General features: G+C 37.1%; 1 protein-coding gene across 1 annotated transcript in view; it reads right to left on the minus strand.

The window, feature by feature from the left end:
• Positions 1-27,020, minus strand: part of LOC106879044 (multiple PDZ domain protein) — an 862,020-nt gene that overhangs the window by 337,260 nt on the left and 497,740 nt on the right. The window contains exons 11-12 of the mRNA XM_089340722.1: positions 18,551-18,630; positions 4,992-5,165 (exon numbers count right to left, since the gene is read on the minus strand). Of these exons, the coding sequence (XP_089196848.1) occupies positions 4,992-5,165; positions 18,551-18,630 (254 nt within the window). The remainder of the gene's footprint in view (positions 1-4,991; positions 5,166-18,550; positions 18,631-27,020) is intronic.

Raw genomic sequence — 27,020 nt, forward strand, 5'->3', positions numbered from 1 at the left:
AGAAACTCTGCCAAATCAGATTGGAGCCTGGTGTAGCCATCTGGTTTCACCAGTCCTCAGTCAAATCGTCCAACCCATGCTAGCATGGAAAGCGGACGTTAAACGACGATGATGATGATGATGATATATATATATGTATATATATATAACATCACCAAAACAGTATTGTAAAAAACAAAAACAAATAAACTAGGACTTCTTATTCATGAGCAGAAAATACTTGAGCACTGATGAGGTGCCACACAGATAAATCAAAGACTCACATTAGAGTACTTTTCACAAACTTTAGACAGTGTTGCTGCTTTGTATGGAATATGGATCCAGCAACATAAAAAATTCAAAACAGTAGGTGCAGGCATAGCTGTGTGGTAGGAAGTTCACTTCCTCACTGCATGGTTCAAGCTTCAGTACCAGTGTATGGCACATTGGGCAAGTCTTCTACTATAACCTTGTGAGTGGATGTGAGAGACAGAAACTAAAAGAAGCCTGTGTGTGTGTGTGTGTGTGTGTGTGTGTGTGTGTGTGCGTGCATGCCTTTGTGTCTGTGTTTGTCCCCCACTGCTACCATTTGACAATGGTGTTGGTGTGTTTATGTCTTCATAACTTAGCAGTGTGGAGGCGCAATGGCCCAGTGGTTAGGGCAGCAGACTGTGGAGTGCTCAGCCACTTGCACGTTAATTTCACGAGCAGGCTGTTCCGTTGATCGGATCAATTGGAACCCTTGTCGTCGTAAGCAACAGAGTGCTAACAAAACTTAGCAGTATAGCAAAAGAGACCAATAGAATAAATAACAGAAAAATAGGAATGGTTGGTTCATTTAAACTAAAATTCTTCAAGTTCGGGTCCCAGCTTATAACTGCAGTCAAATGACTGAAACAAGTAAAAGATAAAAGTCAGGACTGATATGAGCCACCTTGGTTGGGTCTCGTACTTATCAAGGGGTTTATCCCACCTTGGTCTCCCTGGGTTAAAGGAAAGTTAAAGCTAGTACATATGAAAAAGACAAGTAGGAACATGTTGCCATGAGAGTCAAAAATACTGAATTCAAAAGCCTTGATGTGGTCCTTGCTCCATTTCTAGGTTTGATGGATGTGAGTTACACACACAAATATTCTTGACAACATCCAAATGAAGGCTTCATTTGGCTAATTACAATTAATTTACTCATGAGTTTAACCAACATACTGCATATCCCATCCACTCAGTCCTAGTTAATCTACACTTACATCTCTTCCTATCACTTCTGCTGTGTCTCATCTCAGAGAATCTCATAAAAAACTGTTCACTGAATTTTCCATATTTTTCCAAAATGCAACCATCTGGAAATTCCTCCCTATCCACTCAGTGGCCAAGACAATATTCAAATTAACCACTGGCAACACCAATATCCTCCATCTGGGAACACAGGCAAACGTTATGGATACTGTCACCTTACTCTTCTGAAGAATTTATTAAAAGATTCCTTTAACCAAACTTCCCTCCTGTATGTTGGTGGTGTTTATATTTTCCAGAACCCAGGTGAGTGAAATATTAAGTTGATTCCATTAAGGTTTGAAGTGAGAACAATAATACTTCAAACTAAATACAAACACAAATAAAATGGTTTGATTGCCCTTAACTTGCAATTGTGCTTTTAACTAACTCAAAGCCTTTAACCTGCAAGAAATTAGCAGCCAGATTCCCCTCAAAATCACACACATACACCTTTCTTTAAAGAGAATATTCACATTGTACTAAACAGTAAAAAAAAGACAGGTTGGTCATGGTTGGAACACCTTTGATCATAAATTTGTTCAGAGTTGACAAAAATGAGTCACATGGCTGAGCAGTACAAGTTACAGAATAACATCCGAGAAAGAACAAGGCAAAGCTTGAGATATTTCTTGGAGTTACTTCCATTCATTCTCAGAGATTTAAATCTTTGGAAAAGCAGGAGCATTATAACCATTCATTTGTTTTCCTAAAGAGGAAGTATTTGGTTACCCTCAAGGTTCAATCTCTGTGTGCTACCATTGTAAAGTAATTTCTATAAATGTGGATGGCTACTTTGTTAGTGGAATTAAGCAGATTGAAATTGTACTTTTGTCTGTCTACATGCGTGTGTGTTTGTGTGTGTGCATGCAACTGCCTATGTATATCAAAGAATGAACATTCTCTAGTCATTTTTTGTCATTGTAAATGCAATGAATCAGTGATTGTGACCTGTTTAGAAACCTGTAACCAATGACAACGTTATTGTTCACAAATTTGAAAATATAAAATGGAATACAATAAAATAAAAATACATGTAAAAATAAGAGCAAAAAGAACAGAAAAAGAAAAAAATAACAAAACAAAAACTTGAATTGATTCTGGAAACTAAAAGCAGAATCAAGTTCAAACAAAATAGAGGACCATCAACCCTTTTGTGATCCAAGTCCTGTTCAACTGCTTTGTCATAACAGAATGGACGAGAGCAAACATCACAAGTAGTAACCATAAAAGCTAGAAACCGCTCAACATTAATGCTAGCCATAAATCCAAAGTAGCTGGGAGTCTCGCGCGCGCGTGTGTGTGTGTGTGTGTGTGTGTGTGTGTGTGTGTGTGTGTGTGTGTATTTGAATGTATGTATAGGTGTATAGATGAAAGGAATAAAAGACTACAAATAGGAGAAATGCATTGAGATATCTCACACAAAGTATTACTATTGCTCAGCTAACGAGCTGCAGTGTAATGAGAAGAATAAACTATATATATAAGCAACAACAAAACAAAAAACTAATAATAATCAAAGAACCTCTGCATATAATCTCTAATACACTTCATCCAGAATATTTGATAAGCCAGGGCATCTCGTAAGCTATAGATTCCAGACAGCAACTAAAACTTCACAGTAAACAGATTCATAAAAGTCAGGTATGGGTGAAAGTGGTGATGGTGGATTGGCAGAATTTTTAGAGCATCAGATGAAAATGCTTTATGGTATTCAGTGATAGTCTTTTTATGTTCTGAGTTCAAATCCAGCCTAAGGGAGTCAAATTTGACTTACTATATTCTGGCATTAATAACATGAAATAACTATCTAATATTATGGGGTATTAAATATTCCTGTAAAACATTAGAAAAATCACTTTGCAGCCACAAGGATCCCAGTTTGGGCCCACTGAGCAGTCTCTTGGACAAGTTTCTCCTTTAGCTTCGGGTTGACAGTGTCTTGTGAGGGAAATTTGGTAGATGGAAGCAGTGCAGAAGACTGTGTATACACACTCACATACACAAACACATTCATACACAAAGAGACAATGATGCAAATAAACAGATATCAAACCCAAGGAGTTTTATCTGTTTATTTGGATCATTGTATCTATACACACTCACACACATATGTACATTTATAATACATACATGTATATATACACACATATATACAACATCATCCTTATAAATGGTCAATCAACTAGTGGATGAATGACTGAGTATGTTATCTCCACCAACCATGGTCTGATGTTTTCCTTATCCATATGTTTGGGTGCCAAAGAATTTAACAAAGTCTTCATTCCAACTTCTGCATGGTCTTCCCCTCCTTTTTTCTGGATGTGGTGTCCATTCTGTCAATTTGCTATTCTAGCTATTTCTTCTAAACACATGTCCCACAAAAGACCATTTCATAGTTTTTATTTTCTACACAATATCCGTTAAACCTGTTGCCACTCTTTTCCTGTTGTTTTTCCACATATCTGTTTTGTTAATCATCAGCATTCTCCTTTCCATGGCTCTTTGTGTTGCTCTTAATTTATTTTCAATGCTCTTGTTGATCGTCCATGTTTCTGATGCATATGTAATGGTAGGCAGCTGAAGACCGTTCTTTTTAGATGCATGACAAATTACTACTATCATGTGATTCGGTTTACCAAAGGCTGCCCTTAACACATATAATAAATTACCTTACAATTGTAAAACAGTAATAAACAAAACAATAATATACATACTTATCCACAATATGTTCTGGTAAAGTTAAATATGAATATGATATTCACTTCAGAGAAAACCTTCTTTTTTCAGATAAAGTGTATTGATAACACACTCAATATATTGATGTAGGAGGAGGACTTTGAAATACTGGTGTTTCAACCTGGTTGTGTCTCTTCAGTCAAAGTTGCTGCCCCAGATCAATGAACCTAAACAAGAATGGCAGTTCTTGTTTATAGAATTCATCAAACAAATTACTTGCAGATGCATAGGTAATATACAATAGCAGTTCTGCAAGACAGAAGGACCTCCTACATAGTGACTTGACCTGCAAGAAATAGCAGCCAAATCTCTCTCGAATCATAATGGTCTTAAAGAAAAGAATACTTTAGATAATGTATTCCTTCTTCCTCTCTACTGAACTGATATTCTTTGCACCCAACTCATTCCCTATCTCTAACCGTCAGTCACACTATTCTCACTTAGTGCAATTACACTCCTCTAACCTATTCTGTCTTTCGTATTTGTCTTGTACCTTGGCCTTACATCTCTCTTTCTGTCTTCTTCCAGATGGGCAAGCCATGTATCCAATGCTTCTGCAAGACACCTGGTCCTACCCCACTATCTGGTTTTTATCCCTCAATTCTTTTCTCCCTATTCAGCTGTGGGTGGGGGTCCTACTTTGTGGATATTTGATGACCTCACTGGTGCTGGTACAATGTAAAATGTGAAGTGATTGATGTGACTGGAAAGTGAGTGATGTTAGGAAAGGCATCTAGTAGTAAAATCCAGACCAAAGCAGACATTAGAACATGATATAGCCCTCTGGATTATCTGTTCATATCAAACCATCCAATCCATACCAGCATGGAAAAGAGGAAGTTAAATAAGGATGATGATGATGATGATGATGATGAAAGTAAAATTAATATGATGATCAAGGACTGGAATGTCTTTGATTATGGATCTGTTTGACTGTGGTTGACTCAGACATTAACAACAATATCAGAAATACTGCAATAAAGCATAAAAAAAAGTCTTACCTCAAGGAGCTCATCACCACTGATGAGCTGACCATTACAACCGACAGGACCAGCTGGAAGTATTGATCGAATAAAATGATGCGGTCGCATCTCTACACCATTCTCCACATCTACGGTACCTTCTAAGCTGATACCAAGACCTCCTCCTTCACGAAATTTAGACAGCTGGGCAACCTGCCAAGTAATAAGAAATGCTTTTCTTCAATATTCCATAAAAATGTGATGTACAAAGTGAAAACAACAACAACAACAGCAATTGTTTCTAATTCTGACAGAAGGTTAGCAATTTTCAGAAGAAGGGTGCAGCCAATTACATCATTCCCAGCATTTGACTAGTAGTTTATTTTATTGACCCTGAATAGCTGAAAGGCAAAGTTGACCTCAGTAGTCTTTGAACTCAGAACATATAAAGGCAGGAGAAATGTGCTTCACCCAACATACCAATGGTTCTACTAGCTGGCTGCCTTTTGACAACAACAAAAATAACACATTTGTTTCTAATTTAGGTAGAAAGCTCACAATTTTGAAGGGAGGAAGTGTTAGTCAATTACACTGACTCAGGTACTTTATGCTGTTGACCTTAAAAGAATGAATGGCAAAGCTGATCTTGGCAGGATTTAAATTCAGAAATTAAAGAACAGGAACAAATATCACAAGATATTTCCTGATCGGAAGTTTAACGTGTACATATTTTGTCTTGGTATAAAAGATGGGCTACAACAAATATTCTCAATACCATAGATTTGCTGATAAGTTGCTTAAACTTAATCAGTTGAGCATGTCCTTTAGTGGCTGATGATATGTGCATCTCTGATCATGAGCAAGGATAGTAGGGGAGCATCAAAGTCATGTGTTGAGAGGAATTTTTTGAGAATTGAATAACTCACTCCTGGAAACATCGGTGTTTCGTTCATCATCCTTAAACGACCCTTAATCAGAGACCTTTTGTGCGGGTTGGGCTACTCAACCTGAAGAAAATTCTAATTGGGCTCCACCTGCAAGGTCATGCACTGTGCATCTTGACATGAAATCACCATGTCACACACATATGGTTGTGATGCATGTGCCTTATCAGACAAGTAGTCATGATGGGTATATTGGGCTTTGCATATTGTATCCCAGTATTACTCTGATGGTATGCATTGTTCTCTCACTCAAAAATAATAATAATAATAATTTATTTTTAGTTTAGGCACAAGGCCAGCAAATTTGAGAGGTGGAGTAAGCTGATTACATTGATGTCAGTACTTGACTGGTACTCGTTTTTTTGGCCCTGAAAGGATGAAAGGCAAAGTGGACCTTGGCAGCATTTGAACTCAGAATGTAAAGAGCTAGAAGAAATGCCATTCCAGCAATTCTGCCAGGTTGTTGTCTTAATAATGAAAGAAGCCCATTGTATACGTTTACACACACACATATATATACATATGTGTGAGTGTTTCCTAGTTTTGACATTGTATAACAGTTGTAAATGATTGTCACTGCCATACATGCAGTGTCATTCATTTTCAATATTCTGCAAGAACATGTCTGGCCATGGGGAAGAATTACCTTGCTTAGAAATAGGTGAAGGTTAGCAATAGGAAGGACATCAGGCCATAGATGACCTGCCTCAATAAATTTTGTCCAATCCATGCAAGCATGGAAAAGTGGACGTTAAAATGATGATGAGTATTTATATAACAGCTGTTTAAATTTTCAACACAACTCAAAACTCCCCCCACACCAGTACTACCATTATTCCCCCACTTCCCCATGAGTATGCAAATTCTAGATAAGGAACTATTGCACCAAGTTATTATTTGAGGGAAATTTGGCTGTATTTCTAGCATGCCAAGCATCTTATTAGAGGCTCCTCAGTTTTCATGACTAACGAAGGTGTTGAATGCTTATAAATGCAGTAACTGTAATCAATCTAGATAACAACAATAAACAATGTAAGAGACTATAAAGGGGAATGACACCCTGGAAGAATAGAAATAACACACTTGCCTAATAAAGGGATATTAATTATCTATGAAAAATCAATCAAAAGAACAATGCAACTGCAATTTAATAAAAATATGCTTCTTTTCATAGGGATGGCATATATGATATTCAATTGACCTTAATTTCAGCTTATTGCTTTTAGAAGTTTATAACAGTATGTGTGTGTATACATACGTGCACATATACATATATCAATCATCACAATATCTGTTTTCCATGATGGCATATATTTATATATATATATATATATATATATATATATATATATATATATATATATATATAGGAAAACTAGAAATTGAAAATGCACTGAGAATAGTTAAAATATTTTCTATTATTAATATATTTATAGTTTTAACTGGTTTCACAGTTTACACACTTTCAAAAAGTTCAAATAGAAAGACATGGCTTATGTCGTAGCTGTCTTGCTTCTGACTAGTGTTTGAAACTTACCCTATTTTTATAGGGTGTTCATGGCTCAAATTAGTATATGTTTTGAATAGGATTTGATTGGTAGAGGATAGTTACGTGACTGGTCTTATGAATTTTTCTAGGTTCCCCGCTACATCCCTGTGTTAGTATCAAGTGACAATGTTTGGCGTCATAAGTTAAGGCTGACATGATTGACTGAGCATGTCTAAACTCACAATAAAAGACTTCAGGAACTAACACAAGTATTACTTAAAAGACAATATCCATTAATGATAATAGACAATGGAATAGGATGTGCCAAAGCAATAAATGTCAAAGAACTATGAAAAATACATCAAATACTCTACTATTTATTACAACACACAAGCCAAGAAACAGAGGTTTACAATATTATCCACCAGAACATCCCATTGCTAAAACAAGACCTAAGAATCATAATACACAAAATAATCAACAGTAAAAGACAATCAAAGTCTGTCAAAAAATTCCTCACATGTGCTAAATTACCTTCTACAATTCCTACACTAACAGTGAAAAGGTATGGCTACCCCAATTGCAGGACTTGCATCAACCTTATTGGAGATACAACATACAAATTCAAATCAGGACAGATTTTTACCGTAAAAGAATCACTTTATATGTTCTTCAAGAAATTTAATATACGCTATCAAATGTCAAGGCTGTAATGAAGATTACATAGTTACAAACAAAGCTTACTCTAAGAAATAGACTGACCATTCACTGACAACAAGTACGAGACCCCATCACTAAACAGATTCCAATGAGTGGACACATAGACATATGTACAAAAAATAAGTCCCCCAAATTCCAGGTCTTCCTACTCTACTTATGTTCAGTGAATATCACAGATGAAGCAAGGATAAACAAAGAAAATACTTTCATACAAAAGTACAAACCAAGATTTAACAAATTTTAACAGAGTACATACACAAATGACTATTCACACACAAAACTCATTCTGCCACTTAGCATGAAGAACCTACACAGCTAACAACCTAAACTTTAGCCACTGCAGTACAAACAAACAATTCCTGTCCACTCTCCCACCAGACAGATTAAATTTGGAGTGCCTTGATTATAACTAAACATGTTCACTCAACCATATCAGCCTTCTTTTTAGGTACCAAATATACTGTCATACAACACTAGTGCACGGACGTAGTGGGAAACATACAAAAGGTTATAAACTTAATCACATGTTCATTCTCTACAAACACTTGACAGAAAACATTCAGAGCATTGATTGTTTGGACATGTTCAGTCAACCGTGTCAGCCTTAACTTAGGACACTAAAATTTGTCACTTGATATTAACACACAGGGATGTAGTAGGGAACCTACAAACATTTTTAAGATCAGTCATGTGAGTATCCTCTACCAATTAAATCCTATTCAAAACATATATTAATTTGAGCCATGAACGCCCTATAAAATTAGGGCAAGCTTCAAACACTAGTCAGAAGCAAGACAGCTACGACATAAGCCATGTCTTTCTATTTGAACTTTTTGAAAAGCAGTGTAAACTTTGAAATCAATTAAAACTTTAAATATATTAATAAGAAAAAGTATTTTAACTATTCTTAGTGCATTCTCAACTTCTATTTTTCTTATATTTCCACCTGTGTGGAATAAAATAACTTTGTTTTATATATATATATATATATATATATATATATATATATATATATATATATATATGTGCAGGCATAACTATGAGAAATTTGCTTTGCATCTTCATGGTTTTGGGTTGAGTCCCACTTTGTGGCATCATAAGTGTATGTCTTCTACTACAACCTTGAGCCAAACACATTGTGTTTATGCCTATGTGTGTGAGACAGACAGATAAATACAGATAATATGGATGCATGCATCCATGTATTTATGCACATTAGTGCTTCTCCACACAGCTGCAGAACCAGAAATAGTGAAGCAGCAATTTCTCCTGTCAAATTATCTGCTGCTTTTGTGCCTTCAAAGACATGTAATAAGAGATCTGTTATTTGAAAAATGGATGAGAGAGAGAGGGGGGGAGGGAGAGAGAGTGTGTGTGTGTGTGTGTGTGTGTGTGTGTGTGTGTGTGTGTGTGTGTGCGTGTGTGCGTGCGTGTGTTATTAGATACATATATAACTACATATTTTGCAACAACTTTTTCTGGCAAAATTAGCAACAGTTTCTTTAAATTTCAGAAAAGAAGTCAAATAAATTTGGTGGTTTCTCATATTTTTACAGCTCACTGCTTGCCTTAATGATTCCATTGACTTATTTATAACCACCTTGACCTGACTTTGAAAAATTTGCCACAAGTAGGCTACAGATTCAAGTTAATCTTATTTTACGTAGAGTTTTAACTCTAATGTTCTTCCAATGTGACATACTTATATGTTTGCTTGTATGTATGTATGTATATACTTTTTTTTTTACTTTTTTCAGTCATTTGACTGCAGCAATGCTGGAGCACCACCTTTAAGTCAATATATCAACCCCAGGACTTATTCTTTGTAAGCCTAGTACTTATTCTATTGGTCTCTTTTGCTGAACTGTTAAGTTACAGGGACATAAACACATCAACACCAGTTGTCAAGTGATAGTGTGTGTATGTGTGTGTGGGGAGACAAACACAGACACAAACATATATATATATACATACACACATACACGACAGGGTTCTTTCAATTTCCGTCTACCAAATCCACTCACAAGGCTTTGGTTGGGCAAGGTGCCATGCAATGGGACTGAACCTGGAGCCAAGTGGTTTCTAAGCAAGCTACTTACCACAAAGCTACTCCTGTGCACATATATATATATATATATATATATATATATATATATATATATATAAATATATATATATAAATAAATTTTACTAGTTTTAGTCATCAGACTGTAACCATGCTGGGGCACCACCTTGAAGAAATTTTAGTTGAACGAACCAACTCCAGTACTTATTTTTTTAAAAGCCTAGTACTTATTCTATTCATCACTTTAGCTGAGCTGCTAAGGTAAACACACCAACACCGGTTGTCATGCAGTGGGAAGGGGGACAAACAAAGACACAAAGACACATACACATAAAGTTTCTGTCTACGAAATCCACTCACAAGGCTTTGGTTGGCCCAAGGCTATAGTAGAAGACACTTGTCCAGGGTGCCACACAGTGGGATTGAACCCATAACCATGTAGTTAGGAAACAAATTTCTTACCACACAGCCATAACTGTGCCTATATATTTTCTTCTATTTTTAATTATTTGAAATCTTCCTGTAAAGAAGGAGCTGGTTTCTAATAAAGATACAAAACTCCATTATTGGAACATTGATAATAAAAACAATGTCACATTTTGAACTTGAGAAAAGTCTTGCATATTTTTACTATTCCACTTACAGATTGTATTTGCAATGTACAAGCATAAGACTAACACATATAAAAACACTAGAGAATGTTTATGTCCTAGGATAATTTGAATAATTAAAAGAAAAATAAACTAAAAGAATTAATTTGAAGTGACCAAAAGATAAAGAAAGGTAATAAATACTGTACAAGATGAATTCTTGACCTATTGAAATTATTTTTGCTTTGAGAGAAGGTAAACAAATACCCAAGCATCTATAAAGTAAAGTCTATAGAGATAAACAAATAAATGAATAAAGTATTCCACTATGCTTAACTATCCTGATGGAACAAAATAGAAGTGAGTGAAAGATTTCATTATTAATCATCCTTGGTGCAAATAAATGAATAAATAAATAAAAAATAAATAAATAAAGGTTAGTGGAGCTGTAATTACCTTCCATTTGTATTAAACTGGCTCGTTAACTTGTTGACACACAGAAACTTAAGTAATTAATAGAAAGTTGTAACTAATAGTTGTATGTTACAGTGACTACCAACTTTGTGTGTGCATATAACTAGTGACTGTATGTGCATGTGTGAGCATCAATGTACGTGTGTATTTGAATGCAGAAGACTTGCATATGAGCTGATGGTAGAAACAACCAAATGGAAAGATGATGAATGAAAACAAGCAACAATGCTTGTGGGAAATTTAATTCTCTTGTTTTCATTCACTGCACTTGGCTCCTTGATTACATAGCTTTATACTCTTTTATCAATGACAATAATGGAGTAGTGAGTGGGTTCAGTGGTGTGAAAAAGTCTCATTGATAACACTGAAACTATACAGAAACAGGCATAAACAATACCACAACTTCTTTTTAGTTTTCTTCTGAATAATATGTCTGTCATTGAAGAATAGATGGAAGAAGAGGGATGACCACAGCAGAAGACAGAAGCCAAAAGAAGGGAGGAGGAGAAAAAGAGTGAGAAAGGAGGGGGAGAGAAGACAGAAAGGTGTAATGATCAGGAGAAGACAGAGAAAAAGAGAACATAGAGAGGAAAAGAAGAAGAATTTTAAAGTCATAGGAAGTGGATAGAATATGAAAAAGGCATAAAAATGTTATCAGTCAGAAATACATTGGTGCAGGGTTCAAACTACAGAATTCTTAGTCAACAGGCTCCCATTATTTGATTAGACAAAGGTGTTGAGCTGGGAGAATTGTTAGCACATGGAACAAAAATGCTTAGTGGCATTTCTTCTGGCTTCGTGATCTTAGTTCAAATTCCACCGAGGTTGACTTTGCCTTTCATCCTTTCAATTGAGTAGTGGGATCAATATAATTGAATATCCATCTCCCTCACAAATTTCAGGCCTTGTACCTATAGTAGAAAGAACTATTTGATTAGACTAAATACCAAATGATTTGCCTGTTTATTTTTTGTCTGTTATCTTTTACTTGTTTCAGTCATTAGACTGTGACCATGCTGGAGCACTGCCTTGAAGGACTTTTAGTCAAATGAATTCGCCCCAGTACTTTTTATTTTCAGCTTGGTACTTATTCTATTGATCTCTTTCGCTGAACTGCTGAGTTATGGAGGTGTAAACAAACCAACACTGATTGTGAAGCGGTGGTGATGGATAACGACAGATACACATTGATATACATATATATATACAATGGGCTTCTTTCAGTTTCTGCCAACCAAATCCACTCACAAAGCTTTGCCGGAAGTACCATAAATGGGACTGAAGCTGGAACCATGTAGTTGGGAAGCAAGCTTCTTACCACACAGCTACACCTTGTTCTGGCTCTTTAAATTCCTAGTTCAACTCCTGCCAGGTTAACTTTGCCTTCCATCATTCTGTGAGTGATAAAGAATGTCATGGGAAAAATTACCCTTAAGGATATTAGCAGTGCAAAAGATACTAAGACCCAACTAGACAACTGGCTGAGGGTAGTAGATAAAATCGAGCTGCTTCGAAGTTCAAGGAATGATGCTTCCAATATGATGTCACAACTAGACTGCAGTGACTATTTTTGCTTTATAACTTTGCTATGACTCATGTTGAGACAATGGAGAGGCTGTGCAGTAAATTAATGTGAAGGTGGCTGGGTGTTCCCTGTAGTCAATCAGTACAGCAAGACCTTTAGGCTCCACCTATCTATTTCATCAATGGTGGAGGAATTCAAACGCAAGAGCAATCAGTACATTGCTTCTGTTTGAGGATAAAAAGTCAGACACATCAACAAGACCATAAAGTATGTCAGAAAATGAAGGAAGCAGAGACATACTAGAAACACCATGAGATTGTTGGAGTAGTCTGCTGAAGATGGCCTTGACTTGGCAACTACAGTGCCAAGAGATGGAAAAATAACAGTACCAGGAGCAAGAGAGAGGTCATAGTGAAAAGGATCTGTGATTCAACAGAGGAGGATCACTGAGTGAAGGTAGGAGGGCTTGCTCATTAGGGACCAAGTACTCGAGTACCCACTGTTGAGGAAGAAACTTTGGGGCACTAACCAGGGAAGACTCATTCCTCTGTCGTGTTGTCACTGACCTCTTACCAACCCCAAATAACCTTAAGATATGGGGCAAAAAAGAAGACTCATCCTGTAAGCAGTGTGGAACCACATTTTGACTGGATGCTTTAGGGTACTGGAAAAAGGCTGATACAAGCGGAGACATTACAAGATCTTTACAGAAATCGTCAAGTGGACAGATCTGCAAAAAATGAATGTTAACAAACACCCCGACCCCTGTCGCTGCCACCACCACCACCACCAAAGTGTATCAAATTCCTAAAGGGAAGCGACAAGGCTCCCAAGATGAAAGCAGTTGCAGGAGACCCATTTTCTATTTTGCATTCAGTCTCAGACTGGGAGATACAAGTGGACCTGATGAGAAGACTTGTTGTCTCAGAGGAGACAGCAGCAACATCACCATTCTTGTTCTCCAGAAATACAAAAACAGTCATCATAATCGAACTCACAATACCCAGGGAGGATAGACTTAATATTTCCCACCAGGTAAAGAAAACCAAATATCAGGATTTTGTCAAGGGATAGCATGCAGCCTCATTCCCCATGGATATTGACTTCCCATCTGGATCAACGCACTATTTCCACCAAAAGATAGGTCTGGAAGCCAGATAACTAAAGAAAGCCATCAAGGAGACAAGCACAGCAGCTGCAACAAGCTCAAGGTGGCTATGGCTGATCAAATACTTCAAGTAGAACCCTTCCGTCGGCAAAGGATAGTTCAGTCTTCACTGCACCACTCAGGCAAAGCATACAAGCTAAAGGCTGAAACGTTTGTGACCATGGGACACCTAATAATGATATGCAAGAGTTTCCAGCACTGTGACAGACTCAGAAGTACTTGCAGAACCTTTGAGTAGTTCCTGCATGGGACAAAGCATCTCTGGTGTTTATTTCACTATCTCTTTATCACAACCATCTAAAATAGTGTTGAGAAGCTTTCATAGTTTGTAAAGTGGAAGGTTTATTCAAATGTTTATAACTTTGATGCATAGTAGAGACATATGTTGTTTCCAATATTCAAATTATTCAAAAGAAACTTAAATCTTTATTTTACTTTTTGCATGTATCTTGTTTCCCTTTTTGCCAACAGGCTGATCAGCTGTGTGTATATGAAATAATAATAATAATAATAATAATAATAATAATAATAATAATAATAATAATAATAATAATATTTTTTCTGCTATGGGCAGTTAGTGTGAAGTGTGTGCATATAGGAAAAATATTTGATGATGTAAAAGAAGAGGCAGAAATTAGGAATGTCAATGTAACAATAAAAAGTATGAAGTGAACAAGAAATTAACCTGACAATTGAGAGGCATCATGTATACAGACTCCCTTTCTGGGTGTGTATAAAAATATTTTAGTGACATCAGATATAGAATAATATTGGTTTCAAATTTTGGCATAAGGCCAACAATCTTCGAGGAGGGGGTAAATCGATCATATTGACCCTAGCGCTCAACTGGTACTTATTCTATTTACTTCAAAAGGATGAACAACAAAGCAGACTAGAGTTTGAACTCAGAATGTAGAGACACGAAATGCTGTTCAGCACTATATCTAGTGTGCTAAAGATTCTGTCAGTTTGCTGCCTTAATAATAATAATAATTCTTTCTACAATAGGCACAAAACCTGAAATTTTGTGGAGAAGATGCTAGTTGATTATATTGACCCCAAAAGGATGCAAGTAAAGTTGACTTTGGCAAAATTTGAACCCAGAACATAAAGGCAGACGAAATGCCACTAAGCATTTCATCTGATGCAGTAACAATTCTGCCAGCTTACTGCCTTAATAATCCTTTTTACAACAGGCACAATACCAAAAATTTTGGGGAAGAAGGCAATAATGATAATAATAGTAATGATTTAAAATTTTGGTACAGGGCCAGTTGTTTCTGAGGGGAGGGGGAAGTTGATTACATTGAAGCCCCAGTACTTGACTGGTACTTATTTTATCAATTCTGAAAGGATGAAAGGCAAATTTGTAGAATTGGAGCTCAGAACGTAGACAGACAAAATTCTTAACAGCTTTTTGTCTAGCATGTTAATAGTCCTGCCAGCTTACCATCTTAATAATAGTCCTTTCAACTATAGGCACAAGTCCTGAAATTTTGGGGAAGAGGGCTAGTCGATTACATTGACCTCAGTGTTTCACTAATAATCTTCTCCACTATAGGTACAAGGCCTGATTTTTCAGTGGGGAGGAAGCTAGTTGATTACACTGATCCTGAAAGGATGAAAGGAAAAATTGACATTGGCAAAATTTGAACTCAGAACGTAAAGACAGATGAAACACTGATAAGCATTTTGTCTGGCATGCAAACAATTCTGCAAGCTCACAGTGTTAATAATAATAGTGATAATTCATAGGTGTTGTTTCCTGAGTTAAAACTTAATTAATCGATCCATTTATCTACAAATTTACTCTCATTCTTACACACATATAGACACATACATAGATTTTACAAACATGAAATAATAAAAAATACAAAGAAAGCTTCACACAAGTAATTAGGTTTAGAAAAATATATTTACATGTCTACTCTCTCTCATATAAAATGTATTATTTAGGAAGCAAATCATGTATGTGAAAATTAGAAAATTTTGCTGGAATTGGAAAAACAAATGGCAGTTTTAGATCAGACTGTGTGGAACCATGCAAACCATTTCAAAATCATGGCATTAGTTTAGAGAAATCTTTTAATTTTCTTTGGCTACCTACTTTACAACCAATCTACCTATTTACCTACTTGCACATAAACCTTTCTTTTTATCTATCTGTTCATCTCTCTCTCTCAAAATGACTTCAAACAATATACCTATTTTTACCTATATACCTATTTTGCACATAATCCTAACAGTATGTCAATGTAGATATGTCTGTCTATCTATCTATTTACATACCTGATTTATCTGTAATTATTACAATCACAAAACACAGGGGGAAAATACAAACAAAAACTGAACACAAACATATATATAAAACAACAACAAAAACTTGCAGCTTCATTTTAATCTCCAGAACATTTGCTTGGCAGCAAAAATAATTGTATGTGTCTCTAATTTCATTTAACACGCATGTCTTTGCATGACAGTGAAATACGTGCTGTTAAGTTAAACAACAATGTATTTTGCAAATTGCTTTGGTGAGAAAAAAAAAAAAAAGAGAAATTACAATGTTTCAAACTACATATCTCAATTAATCTGAAAGCTTTGTCCCAGTATTGATTTCAAGGTGTGTTATGTTGTATCTGCTGTTATGTATCAGTTGTTTTCAATTCACATTAACACAAACAACAGGTGGAACAACGTAGCTTTTCTATCATTTTCTGCTGTCAATACCCATGAAACGCCGATTCTTCATGTTGATATTTAACCAATACATTTTAAATTTAGACAACTAAAACTTAAAAGACTCCCAATAGATTTTATTCTCAAATATAATTTCATAATTTAAAGCACACACTACACTCATGTATAGACACAACACACATCTTTTATCACTTTTTTAAAATCTTTTACTTGTTTCAGTCATTAGACTGTGGCCATGCTAGGGCACTCTCTTGAAGAGTTTTTAGTTGAATGAATCAATCCCACTACTTCTTTTTTTAAAACCCGGTACTTATTCAATCAGTCTCTCTTGCTGAACTGGTAAGTTATGGGAACATTACCAAACCAACACCGATTGTCAAGCAGTGGTGGAGGAACAAACACACACAAACATATATATGATAGGCTTTTTTCAATTTCCATCTACTAAACCCACTTTGGTCAACACAAGGCCATAATAGAAGGCACTTACCCAAAGTGCTACTCAGTGGGACTGACCCTAGAGCCAAGTGGCTGAGAAGCAAGCTTCTTACCACACAGCCATGCCTGCACCTATTGTCACTCTTATGTCTGTTATTCCATGCTTTCACAGCTTGGAAGCATCTTCTCTAATCCACCATCCTGCAACTTCTCACATTCGTTTGTCATCTCTTTTGTGAAATTCAGTATCCTGAGATCAAATTGCACCATTCCCAGTGAATCCAATACCTGGTTTCACGCTCCACTACCAAGTACCTTAGGTGCTTTTAGCTGTGTCAACTCTGTTGCAAATATTCAGACCAGGTTTCTAGTTTGATAGAAAACCTTTATTAACCCTTTAACATTCAGATCACTCAAATGCAATGCTAATTTCATCACATTGTTTTGAATTAAACAGGCATCATCTCATAACTTTGAGATTTCAATGATGTGATTGTTTTATTTTAAAAATGACTTTGGAGGGTAGGTGTGAGAAACTAGATCTGACCCATTTGAACATAAGACACGGTAGAATATTTGGGTAGGATGGGACCAATTTAGATGCTAAAGGATTAAATTAGTTATAAGGGTATTGTAGATGTTGATGGGCACTGCTGTTTCCCTCCTAATTAAATGGTAAAAAAGGGAAGTAAAGAATAATGAACACATGCATCTTCTATGGTCAAGTAGAACCTAAGGTTGTTAAAATGTTTATTAATATAGGGAGTATTAATAAATATAACTAGAAATAAAAACATAGTGAAGAAAAAACCAAAAGCTAAAGCAAATCTGTATTACTAATATTATGTAAATTACTTTAGCAGGTGTGGGGAACAACTCTACATGTTTTGATATTATTACAATCTCATCAATGAAGCATAGACTTCACTATTTTACTTTTGCACTATGGATTTTGTAGACTCTTAAAAATTGGTGAGATGGAAGCCTTTTGAATTGTTGTGAGTCAATACTTGCAGGGAGAAAGACACAGTTTGTAAAAAGGTCTTAATGATATGTGTAAAATTTGATGTCATCTCATACAAGTATGGAATATGGGTATAAGTCTTTGACTTGTCTTTTCATGCAGTAATGGCAATATAATATATTAGTTGCAAATTTTGGTACAAGGTCATCAATTTCTGGGGAGGGATAAGCTGATTACAGTGATCTCAGAGTGCAACTGGTACTTATTTTATTGACCCCAAAGGGATGAAAGGCAGTCGACCTCACTGGAATTTGAACACAGAATGTAAAGTCAGATGAAATGCTGTTCAGCCTTTGCCTTGTGTGGTAATGATACTGCTTTGTGTATATGTGTGTGTATGTTGTATATGTATAGTGTGTGTATTGTGCATGTATGTGAGTATATGGTAAAAGTTCTTGCAATGTATGTGAAAGAGGGACAGATAGAGTTTTTTGAGAAGCACTAAAGAATGTAAGTGTACTTACCACAACTTCAAAATCATTGCCAACAATTGGTTCCCAGGTTGCTTTAATTGCTGCCTCCACTCCAGGCAACAAATCACCACCTAAACAAACAACAAACAAGTTTAATAATAAGGACTACCATGAAACATATGAAAATGCAGAACAATTTTAACCCTTTTGTTACCATATTTATGTTGACATATACTGTTTTTGTTTGAATTGAGTTTGAAAACAATGAAGAAGTCATTAAACCAAGCTGGAGTTCAGAAAATGAATTAACATAAGATATTGATGGAAGGTTTTAATTTAGTTCACTTTAAAAGAAGGAATTTGTATCATAGAACTAAGAGGAGTTTAGTACCAAAGGGATTAATAAGTAAAGGCGACCACACACACACACACAAACACAAATTTTCAAAAGACCAAATGAAGAATTTCAATAAGCAAGGGTTAGAAATGCAAAATATATTCACTTCTCAAATAATCAAACTGTTCTCCTTTCTGAAGTCATCTTAAATATTTCTGAATAAAGAGATATTGCCAATTCCTTGTAAGAACAGATGAGCCAAGGTAGAGCCTAAGGTGGAAAATGGTGTTTTACGTAAAAATAAGTAAAAGAAAGGTACCAGGCCTTAGAATAATACTTTAATAGGTGCAGGTGTGGCTGTATGGCAAGAAGCTTGCTTCCTAACCATATGGTTCCAAGTTCAGTCCCATTGCGTGGCACCTTGGGCAAGTGTCTTCTACTACAGCCTCAGGCTGACCAAAGGCTTGTGAGTGGATTTGGTAAATGGAAACTGAAAGAAGCCTGTCATTTGTGTGTGTGTGTATGTGTGTGTGTGTGAGCGTATGTGTCTGTCTTGCACTTGAGAACCAATGTTGGTGTGTTTACATCCCAGTAACCGAGCTATTCAGCAAAAGAGATTGATAGAATAGGTACTAAACTTTAAAAAATTAAGTCCTGGAGTTGATTCGTTTGACCAAAACCCTTCAAGGTGGTGCCCCAGTATGGCCACAGTCAAATTATTGAAACAAGTAAAGGATAAAAGATAATAAGCCTTGTCCAACCTATGCCAGAAGGTATGACTGTGGTTAAGAAGTTCACCTCTCAAGTTATGCATTCAATCATATTATGCAGTGCCTTGGTCAAGTATCTTTTACTGTTACCCAGGGCCTGGTAACACGTTGAGAGAATTCAGTAGGGAGAAACTGTATGAAGCTTGTCATATACACAAGTCTCATTCAACCGATCCAAGCATGGAGCAAAAGAAAGAAAAAGGACACAAACATCAACCATCACCATTATCATACATACAAGGATAATGTAAAACAAATATTCTGATGAAGACATTGCTAACATGTAAGAACTTAAACCAGAATGACTACAACAACATCGTGTTTCCTATGAAAAAGGAATCTGCTTTTGATATGATTACAAGTATTTATGTTTTACAAAATCTAACCAGTTACATCACACACACACATAATGCATATATATATATATATATATATATATATCACATAGATACACATTTACATTGATTCTTGTAAACAGTTTTATATATGCACAAAAAGTGTTTTTATAGACACATACCTAAATACATGATGGTTACATGCCTGTACACACATACATGCACATCTGTGTGTGTGTATACATATGGTTATGTATACACATACAAATAAATATATAAAACATGTATGTTTATTTCATAAAAGCACTTATAAATAGAAAAGTCTTTACCTAAAAAAATAATTACAAATACACACATAAAACACATTATAGATACAAACACACACAAATTGAACACACTGAAACACATTTGATGTGGATTACTAGAAAACTTAAAATATATTCAACCATCAAAATGGAACAAAATTTAAAAAAAAAAGATTCAGAAAATAAAAGAAATCATTAACATCAGAGAAAATATGGCAGGTAGGGGAGAAAAAAAAGTTGTGTGTGTGTGTGTGTGTGTGTGTGTGGAGTGGAATATAGTCTGGGAAGTTATGTGTCTTTGAAATGATCAAAAGTATTTATCTGTTAAAATAAAAGTCCATTTTAGCTTGAACTATCATTAAATGGAAAGCTTTCATTGTAATCGTCTTCGGTCCCATCAATATTGCCGAAACAATAAGCATGTTGTAATAATGGCTTGTTTCATAATGAACGTGTGTGTGGGGGTGGGGGTGGGTGGGTGAGGAAGAGAGAAATAGCTACACAGACAAGTAGATAGAATGATACACACACACACCACGTGTGTGTGTGTGTGTGTGTATATGTATATATATATATATATATATATGTATAATCATATATATGTATGTATGTTTGAATGTGTAAGTGTGTGAATTTATGTTTGTATATCTGTGTGTGCATGTATATATAAATAGATGGATGGATAGATAGATAAACACACACACACACACACACACACACACACACAAACACACACAGTTTGGCAGCTAGATAGATAAATATGTTTACATGCTATATTGGGCTGGAAAAAAGTCTGCATATATATATATATATATATATATATATATATATATATATATAAGCCATTGCTATTTAAAAGAGTAGAAGGAAAAGTTAGAAAGAATATTTGAATAAAATATTTTGAAAAAATCTTTAAATAATAATATAAAAATATTCCTTTGGAAAAACTAAATAATTTGAAGAAACTATTTTACCCAATCTCATGTAGAATTGATTATTAGAAAAACAAAAATATTTTTGTTCAACTGAAAAAAATAGTTCTTTTGATTTTCATTCAAACTTTTCTCATTTTGTATCTTTGCCTCCAGTTATCTATCGATGGCACAAACACTAGATCAAAATGTGCAAAAGTACTGGTTTCAAATTTTGCTACAAGGCCAGCAATTTCAGAGAGGGGGCAAGTTGATTGCATCAACCTCAGTGCTCATCTAGTATTTATTTTATCGACCCTGGAAGAATGAAAGGTAAAGTCAACCCTGGCGGAATTTGAACTCAGAATGGATGAAATGCTGCTAAGCATGCTAACAATTCTGCTCGCTTGCTGCCTTAAAATGTGCAATAATATTAATAAATATTGTTTATGATTAAGAGCAGCTGATATCATCAAACCCAATACTTGACCAGTACTTTATTTTATTGACCCTTGAAAAAGGATGAAAGCCAAAGCTGACCTTGGTGGGACTTGAACTTAGAATGTAAAGGGTCAGAAGAAATGCCACAAGGCATTTTGTTCAATGCTCTAATGATTCTGCAAGCTCACCACCTTTATTCAAGGTTTTTTTTTAGTGAGGCACAAGGCCAGCAATTTTGAGGGCAGGGATTAGTCAATACCATTGACCCAGTATTTAAATGGAGCTTTATTTTATCAACAATGGAAGGATGAAAGGCAAAGCTGACCTCAGTGAGATTTCAACTCAGGATGTAAAGAGTCAAAACAAACACTTGCAAGGCATTTTTCTCTAACAGTCTAATGATTCTGCCAAACCAGTATCCTGCAATTTGAAATCTAGGCACAAGGGAAGAATTTAAAAGAAGGGATTAGTCAATTACAAAGTCCCTAGTACTTGACTGGTACTTAATTTCATCAACCCTGGATGGGTGAAAGGTAAAGTTAATTCTGGTGGGATTTGAAATGAGGACATAAAGCAACAGAACAAATGCTGCAAGGCATTGTTTTCTGATGCTCAAACCATTCTGCCAATCCACCACCGTTTTTTATGACAATAAGTGTTTCTAATTTAGGCAAAAAAACCCAGAAATTTGAAGTGGGGAATGTTAGTTGATTATAGTGACTTCAGTACTTGACTAGTATTTTATCAACTCTGGAGGGATGAAAGGCAAAGTTGACTCTGGTGGGACTTGAATTCAGAATGTAAAAAGATGGAACAGAGATAATGGCGTACTTTGTTATATTGTGGTATTGAACCTGGTAGCATATGATTGTGAACTGAAATTCTTAAGTACACTGGCTGGGGACACACATGAGAGAATGTGTGTATGTCTTGACAGTTGATGTGATGAGATTAATTACATCATCTGGGTAATTTATTTGAACAATCAGATCAATGTGTGTGTGAGAGAGTGAGAGGGTGAGAAAGAGAGAGAATATAAATGTCTTCTCAGTCTCAAGAGCTTTTTAGGGTCTCTTATATGTCTAGTTGAAAAACAACTGATCCTCCGACAAAAGTGTTGTTCTATCTCAGGTAATATTCAAAGAGGGATGGGTACCTATTCTACACAACCTGCCTAAATGAAATGCTACAAGAGAAACCTTTAGCATGGTTTTTTGACCTGGTAAGATATAGCAGTCAAATCCCTCTTGAGCATTCCTTATTCTTATAATAAAACAAAGATAAATTGCAGTCCTATGCCACAAAAGTATACATATGACTGGATTGCTTTTGATCAGTGGTCTCCTTGGTAGGAACACATCTGAAGCTAAACAACACCATTTTGTGGGTTTGCTGGATCCAAGTTGTTCAAATTATTTCAATTGTTTTGTTTGAGATGATGGAAGTTGGTATGTGTGATTGAGACATTTAGCACCAACTTCCAAAACCTTATAACTTGCTTGATCCTGATCCAATTCCATGTCACAGATTCATCTGTGACAATGGCAACTACAATAAGTTGCCAAGCAATCAGTTTGTTGAATGTCACTTTGCTTTTGAGCCCACTTAGTAGCACTGGAGTACAGAGTCAAAAATTAAGATTACAGACTTGACCCTGTTGCTCTGTAGCTACCAGTAGCCAAGTCGTTTGGCTCTTCTACCATCTACAGATATTAGTATAGCTGTTACACTACATTAGGAATGTATTAATGGCATTAACAATGAATACAATACATCTATTGTGTTTTTTAACACCTTCAGCTCTGTAATTGTGGATTTCTTTGATCATACGAAGGATCGATTGATCACTCTCTTACTGCATCTGTATGTGGGGGGGGGGGGGTATCAAGACATACACCCATACACACAAATCTGGAACCTCCCAAATTGTTATTCATCCATAAATCATATTATTGTTTTTGTCCCATTTTTCAATAAACATCTGAAGATTGATGAGAAACTCAATTTAATGATTTGCAAAGTTCATTTTTTTCCTTTTTGTCACTTTGCAATAAATTATAAATCACACTTCTAATATCAAGTACTTTCTTCCTGTCACTTGTTTACAGTCACATCTATCCATCCATCTGCTGATTTATCTAGATATCTACTAGCTATGTATGTATTTATTCATTTCTCCATAGCTACCTACATCTCTATCTTCCCGGTTTTGTGAGTCGAGGAGCCGTAACGCTGCTGAAGAAAGATCCAAACAAGGGGGACGTCATAGATAACTTTAGGCCCATCACTCTGCTCAATGCAGACTTGAAAATTTTGGCCAAGGTGATAGCCAAGCGGTTGGCGCTTGTCATCGAGAAACTGATCGGCAAGGCGCAAACGTGCGCGGTGCCGGGCAGGAGCATCCATGACAACCTCCATCTGATGCGCTACATCATAGAGAGGGTAGTTAAGGAACCTGGCATGGGTGGGGCCCTGATCAATTTAGATCAATCGAAAGCTTTCGATAGGGTAGACCATCAATACTTGGAGGCTGTCCTCATAGCGGCCGGCTTCAGTCCCATTTTCCGCGGCTGGATGGCTGCCTTGTACAGAGGCATCCGTTCGGTAGTTCGCGTCAATGGGCATCTATCAAGACCCTTCGACATTGCACGTTCGGTCCGTCAGGGATGCCCCCTCTCGTCGCTTCTGTACGTGTTGACTCTCGAGCCACTACTGCGGAAGCTGGCGACGCTGAGGGGCATCCCGCGAGAGTTGGGATGCGGGACGAGCGTGTCGGCATACGCGGACGACGTCATCGTCATAGTGTCTAGCCAAAAGCACATCGAGCTTGTCGGCGAGACACTGAGAGACTACGAAGCGGTAACGAGAGCGAAAATCAACCGGGATAAGTCAGTGGGCTTGCGGCTCGGCACCTGGAGAAGCAAGCCCATGCCGTCAAGTAGCGCCTCCGTCGTGGGACGTTGGACTGACGGTCCGGTTGAGTTGCTCGGGGTCTGGTTTGGTCCAGACCTCCAAACGGAGAAGAACTGGGACGAGATAACGAGAAGGGTGGCCACTCTAGCCCGGCAATGGGCCGAGAGGAAGCTTTCCCTGAAAGGTCGGGCGGAGCTGGCGAACACATACATCGCGTCCGTCATCTACTACCGCCTGACCGTCGTTCCTTGTCCCGACCCTACCATCACCAAACTGGAGCGCATCCTCTTCCGCTTCTTGTGGAAAGGAAGCGTTCCGATGGTTAGGCGATCCGTTTGCTGCCAACACCCGTTAAAAGGAGGACTGGGCATGCCGTGGTTGATGATGCGCAGACACGCGCTGAGACTGCAACATCTCCGGCTCTACGTAGACAGCGGTGAACAGGTGTGGTCACCGTTTGTGCGGCGCGCTTTCCCGCAGCTCGTCTCCAGGACCGAACTGCAGTCATGGATCAAGAAGAGGCCGAGGAAGGGCGAATGGCACCGCGAGTGTCACGCTGCTCTTCGGCAACTCCAACAACCCGGGTCAACCTTGAGTGACTGCATCACAACTAACGCATTCTATAGTGGATTAGTGGAGGGAAGGTACGACGACGATCTCGGGGCGAACCTGGGCGTCGACGAGGAATACCTGACCCGCCTGTTTAAGACGACCTTCGGGCCGGGACCTATGGACAACTTCCAGAGATCCCTGGCCTGGCAGTGCTATCGAGAAGCACTACCCGTTCGGGATAAGCTCTACAGGCATTGCTCGAGAAACACGGGGCCGACGTGTCCGAGATGCCGGCAGAGCGACGAAACCGTTCTGCACGCACTCGTACAGTGTCCCACCATTTCCGAGCTGTGGGCTTACGTCGAACAACTGCTATCGCGTGTGGGACGAGTCGGTCTATCAGCCGAGTCTATCGTGAATATTGTCGCGCCTCCTTCCTTTAAACGGGAAGGAAGAGCTATTTTCATCGTACTTGTGGCTATGGCGAAAGAATGTGTATGGTGGACGCGTCTGAAAGGTCTAGAGACAAAGACTTTCCTCTCTGGGCAATCTCTCATCAACTTCTTCAAGTATCACCTGAAGAGGAAGGTGAGAGTAGAAAGGGAAGTCTTGTCTAGTGAATGCTTCAAAAAAAGATGGGTGAATGTAGCAAGGATGGCACGTGTGAACGACAGAGCCATCTTGAGCATAACCCTATGAACAAGAAAAAAAAAAAATAAAACAAAAAGGCAAAAGAGAGTCACTTACTGTTATAGTTTCTTCAATGAGAATATTGACCAAGGTTACCGTGGTCTTTTCCGTAGGCCTTTCCTTCCACGGCTAAACCTAAACTGTCCTCCCCTCTTTTACACGAGAACATTACTGTGTGATACACGATCCCTATTGATCGGCCTTTCCTTTTTTTTTTTTTTTTTTTCGATCGAACTCCCCCTTTTTCCCTTCCTACGATCCCTTTTGATCGACACCACCACTTTTTTTTTTTTTTTTCCTTCCTTCCCCCTCCCAAAAAGAAAAGCTCTACATTGTATTTGTCCCATCTTCGTTGAGCCCTGTGTGGCTAATAAAAGAAATGTATCTACTACATCTCTGTCTGTCTGCCTATCTGTCTGTCTGTCTGTCTCAGTATTATATCTATCTATGTATGTGAAGTGTATAAAGATAACATGGAAAAATAAATGAAAAAAAAAAACTGGAAAAAATAATATAAGTATTGATAGAAATCTCTGACACCTTCTTTAGGGTTTATTAGCTAAAACATAGCAATTGGGAATTCTCTGATAATTTCAAAATTCTTCTGAAGAAAACAGAAACACACACACACACACACACACAAAACAGAAGTGATTGATATACAAAGAAAATTTTGCTCTTGTATTTGGTTTGACAGACTCTTGATGTGGACTTAGTTGTCGAAACATATTTTTGTCTATCTTGGGAAGGTGACTATGCTAATAACTTTCAGATATTGGAGTAAAAAAGACATTAAAATGTCATTAAACTGTAATCTGATTTGTACCATCCCATAACAAAAAAAAAACACAGCTAGAGGCCTGTATACACATACACACCTAGATCCTGATGCACACAGACTCACCCCACTCCTTAAGCAGAGTCCAGTCAAAAAGACAAGTGCTTACCATAAAATAAAGATATAGAGAAATAAACGTTTTACCATCCACACCTTTCATAAAACCCTCACCATACACCCACACATACATTCTCTCTAATACACTTACACAATCCACAAACCTTGAGTGCACATGTGCATAAACATGCACTCACTCATACGCACACACTCTCTCTCTCCCTCTCTTCCTCTCCTTTCCCTTCTGACATACATTCTTACTCAGATCCATCCAGCTATATAAATATAGAACTTAAAAACTAAAAGATTGGAAGACTTGAAGCAGACCTTGAGTAGAGAAGGGAGGTCATTGAGGAGGTTGCGAATGGCTAT

Source organism: Octopus bimaculoides, chromosome 23 (genome assembly GCF_046866305.1).
Source record: "Octopus bimaculoides isolate indiv1 chromosome 23, ASM4686630v1, whole genome shotgun sequence".
NCBI lineage: Eukaryota > Metazoa > Mollusca > Cephalopoda > Octopoda > Octopodidae > Octopus > Octopus bimaculoides.